The sequence below is a fragment of the Alexandromys fortis genome, unplaced genomic scaffold (assembly GCF_014885135.2).
Source record: "Alexandromys fortis isolate MF-2015 unplaced genomic scaffold, M_Fortis_MF-2015_v1.1 scaffold_167, whole genome shotgun sequence".
NCBI lineage: Eukaryota > Metazoa > Chordata > Mammalia > Rodentia > Cricetidae > Alexandromys > Alexandromys fortis.
The window spans coordinates 3,535,383-3,539,882 of NW_026068050.1; the positions used below are offsets into that span (position 1 = coordinate 3,535,383).

Here is a 4,500-nt window from a genome sequence, read left to right on the forward strand (position 1 = left end):
CGGGGGGGGGGGGGGGGGGAGTGGCTCAGGGGACGTAACTTGCCTTTGTTCCACCCACAGACAAGAAGGACGGTCTCTAAAAATCAACCACCAGGGGGCGCACCCTGACAAGAGGGGAGGAGCCTCTAAATTAATCTACTTCCCTGCGCTCCAGGAACGGAGATCTAAAGGGTGGAGGCTACTGAGAGAGTCAGCACTGGTTCTTTCCTCCCTCAGGCTGGAGTCTCAGCTGAATCCAAATTCTTTGCACAAGCTGCCGCTGATCCCCCCAGGAAGCATGGTACAAAGTGTCCAGGCCACGCACGTGGCCTAAAGACCCCGACTCACCGGGTTGCACCCTGAACTGACCTGCAGCACTCTGTAATAGTAACAGAAAAGTCGGGGCGGCTGGAGCAGGTCCCTAGCAGTTAACTGCCCTTCTTTCGCAATCTTCTTTGCTTCGTCATCGTTTTCCTAAAAGGAAAGAACAAAAATTGCTGCTGCAGCCCACAGAGAACGCTAAGTGAGAGAGACAGGCGAGGCGAATGTCAACAGCGCGGTGGAAGAGGACTGCAATGGGCTAAGGCAAAGGAGGCCATGGGATCGTTTACTAATAACTGTTAAAGGGGAAGGATCGTAGGTGTGTGGACCTGACTCTACCGGCCTCACTGGCCTCTCCTGAGCCTATTCTGGTGCTTTCCTAGCACCTAGGGAGAAAGCCTGGGGTCCATCACCTGCCTCCCCAGCGGGGCCCTCTGCCTAAGGACAGAATGGATCGATTTTCATGTTAAAATGTCTTTTAAAAGCTTCAGCGCTGGGGAGCTGGCTGGGCAGTTAAATGTGCATACTGCTCTTGTAGAGGACCCAAGTTCTGTTCCCAGTACCCATCTTGGTGGTTCTCAACTCCAGCTCCTGGGGATCCGAGGCCTGAGGCATCTTCACTCAAGTGTACAGACCTCTACACTGAAACGTGTGTAAAATTAAAAATAATAGAAATGTGTTTTTCATAAAGCTTCATTCAAATATGCAGAGATAGTGTTCTGTTACAAAGCGATGGCCACAAAAGACTAAAATGCCGGTTGTGATAAAAGTTATCCACCCACTAGTACTCACGGGCTATAGTGCCAGGAGTAATCAATGCTCCTGATTACAGCCACAGGAAACGCCGACTTTCCGCATGCTGTTGATAGGAAAAGCTATTTGCTGGCGATCGTGGATCTTAAGGAAAGCCAGAATGATGATTCTGATCCATTATTCCCATAACCAAAATGTTATTTCTCAAAACTTAAAAAATGGAAAAATGTTGTTGTAGGAGGACAAATCTTTATAGTTTCATAATAAACCACAGTAGTTTTTAATATTTATTCCTTCAAATTTATTTTAAAATTTATTATAAAATTTATTCCTTAAATTTTATTTTAAAATTTATTCCTTAAAAAAAAGAAATCCCTGTTTTATGGGGACCTTGCTCTTGGTATGCTTTGTAATTTGTGTTGGGTAAGGGCTTGTGGGTTTTTTTTTTTTTTCATATATAAGGAAAAGAAGACTACCAGATTTGTCTGGGATGTCCTCTTAAAATATAAAGTCTTTCAATTCTGGCCTTTTCAATCTGCAATTTTCATTTTGCAATTCTTCTCTTGCATCTATAAATGCAAACGGCGAATCATTTAGAAAAATCCACATCACAACAACACTAGACTTCAAATCCAACCCTCAACAATGTTGACGGAGGTATACAAAATGATTCTGATGGCCTTTCTTTCTCTTTGACATGTGTACACATGTGTATCTGTATGTGGGTTTGTGTGCATGAGTGCATGGAAGCCAGGAGAAGCCCTCTGATCCCCTGAGCCACCCAACGAGGGTGCTGGAAACCCAGGTCCTCTGGGAGGACAGCAAGGGCTCTTAACACTCAGCCACCTCTCCAGCCCCATGTCTGTTCTTTAGCTACTTAAAGGGAACACATTTTTTAAAAAAGAAAATTGTACTTCCTTTGATTTTTCATTATGATACGTGGTGGTGAAGGAACACAGGTCCTCCATGTCGATAACTTTGATATTGCCCTAAGAAGGAAAACGGCATGGAACATACCTTGGCCCACCTCACTTTCTCTAGCAGATCACTGAGGTTTCTTCTCACGGGAACGTAGTGTTTCCAGGGCCTTAGCGCCACATAGAAATGCTCATAATATGGCGACTCCTGCTTCAGAACCAGGCTGTCGCCCAGCATGAGGTAGGGAAACCTGTAAGCAGCCACGGTGCCGTCCACATTCACCTGGTACTTGTACTAGAAGACGAAAAGAAAACACCTCAGAAAGCCATTGCTCCACTTCCGCTTCTCACAGTATTAAATCAAACACGAGGGATCGTCTTCCACATTCCCACACCTGCACTGCAAACAGCTTTCATTTTCTCCTTGTATAAAATGACAAACAGCCTCTGACGCGTCCCTAGCAGGACCTTCTAGGACACAGGAACAAGTGTCTGTTTCAATTACATCTGTGAAGCAGAGAGTCTAGACTCCTGTAATCAACTATTGTCAAAGTTCTACATTTCAACGTTCTGAAAAGTGATATTATCAATTTTCATGTATATATAAAATTTCATTTATTCCTTATACTAAACCCACAAAACATAAACTAGAGTTTGTGTAAAACAGAGTTTACATCTTTCCAGCCTGTGAACTGTAGGAAAGATGGCTCAGTGGGAAGAGAAGTTTGCTGGCAAACCATGACCCAAGTTCCCACCTGGTAGAGGAAGAGAACTAACTCTGGTAAGTTGTCATTCACACACACACACACACACACACACACACACACACACACACATACACAGGCACACAGAGAGAGGGAGAGAGAAATTAAGTGTTATAAAAACTACTCACTCCACTGACATATATTGGATTAGTAAGTTCTAATTTCCATTTCAAAAGCATATATCAAAATCATGAAAAATCCGATTTAATTATACTATGAGGCAAGGTTTTTTGTTTTGTTTTTACAAGCGAGAAAACTGGAATACAGAGAAAGCTATAAACCTTCATTCTGAACACAAATTCACTGCTCTTTTCACCACAAACCCCCCCCAGATGAAGCTGGTCCATTTCCGACTACACCGACTCCTCCCTTCCTCCCTCCCATTCCCTCCCTTTTCTTTTCAGTGCTGGAGATGAGACCTATGCCTCTCTCATGTAACAGAAGTCCTCTGCACAGGGGTTCTCTAACCTCTTAGTAATCTCTTTACAATAATAAATTTATTAAATAATCATTACCACGTGTTTCCTAGTCAGTTAGGCGTGGGTTTCATGACAGAGAAAGGGGCACACACATATATGTGCATGCATACACCACACACACGCACACACACATTCATATACAAACACACATGCATACCAAAATCAATATAAAAAGAAAGTAAAGGAACATAGCAGGCATCACAGGTCACCAGAGCCACTAAGAGATGAGGGCCACAGGCAGGACCCACACTCCAGCTCCACCTCCCTCCAGCTCCACCTCCTATTTTGCATATATAAAAATGAACACTCTTTTCATTTACCAAAGATCACTTCACATAAAAGAAACATCTTTGCAGATCATTAAATCAAAGGGAAAAGCCATAATAAATACATATAAACTTCATATAATAATAAATACATATAAACTCTTACATTAAGCATTAAATATAGTTCTAGGTTATTCGGTAACAAAGTTAACAGACAAAACTGTGAGAGTTCAGTGACTCCTCGGTCGGACCGGAGAGAGCGAAAGTGAAGTTAGCTAGACACCGAGGCGACCTGCTTGAACCACCAGTTTCGTGGACTTTGAACACAGTTTATCACTTCATAGCCATAGGAAGACTCATACCTTAAAGAAATCAAAGAAACCCATCAACTTGGCTTTTCCAAGCTCTTTTTCTTTCTCTTGGAAAAAGAAATATCCTGTAATTCCTGCATCTAGCAGCTGTGGATTTTCTCTGGACAGCTGTACCAACTGCAGCCTCTCCTCCCGGCTATCTCTACCTCGGAAGAAAGCTTTCTCTGTTTTATTGATCCAGGAAGGCCCTAGAAGTTTGAGGCCATAAAAAATTATGATTAAGAATCTGAAATCATAAGACAGCACAATGACCTTTAATCCACGATTTCCATTCAAAATGTTGGTACTCGTCACAAACCCATTTTGTAACACAGACGCCGTTTCCAAAACACCTGGGACTGAGTCTCAGTTTGCCAGAGGTGCTTTCAGGGGCTGTCTGTCTGTCTGTCTGTTCCAGCCCCTCCTATTTACCTACCAACCACAGTTTTCACGGGCACTGCTATTCACTGTGCTCAACACTGAGAAATAGCTCTCACAGTATCAGGCCAAACTCAGAGCAAATGCTCCTTTCACTTTCATGTTTCACAATCACACAGGGGTTAGGCTTTTGCCCTTACTTGAGGTCAGCAGAAAACTGCATAACTAAGCCACCCAACAGAGTTCTTAGTTCATATTTCTCCATTTAGTTTTGTTTTATGTATATATGTATA

At 42.9% G+C, this 4,500-nt stretch overlaps 1 protein-coding gene across 1 annotated transcript in view; it reads right to left on the minus strand.

Annotated features, from left to right (window-relative positions):
* The window catches only part of Poglut3 (protein O-glucosyltransferase 3), a 15,540-nt gene that overhangs the window by 3,908 nt on the left and 7,132 nt on the right, over positions 1 to 4,500 (minus strand). The window contains exons 5-7 of the mRNA XM_050119477.1: positions 3,842 to 4,038; positions 2,071 to 2,265; positions 349 to 453 (exon numbers count right to left, since the gene is read on the minus strand). Coding sequence (XP_049975434.1) covers positions 349 to 453; positions 2,071 to 2,265; positions 3,842 to 4,038 — 497 coding nt within the window. The remainder of the gene's footprint in view (positions 1 to 348; positions 454 to 2,070; positions 2,266 to 3,841; positions 4,039 to 4,500) is intronic.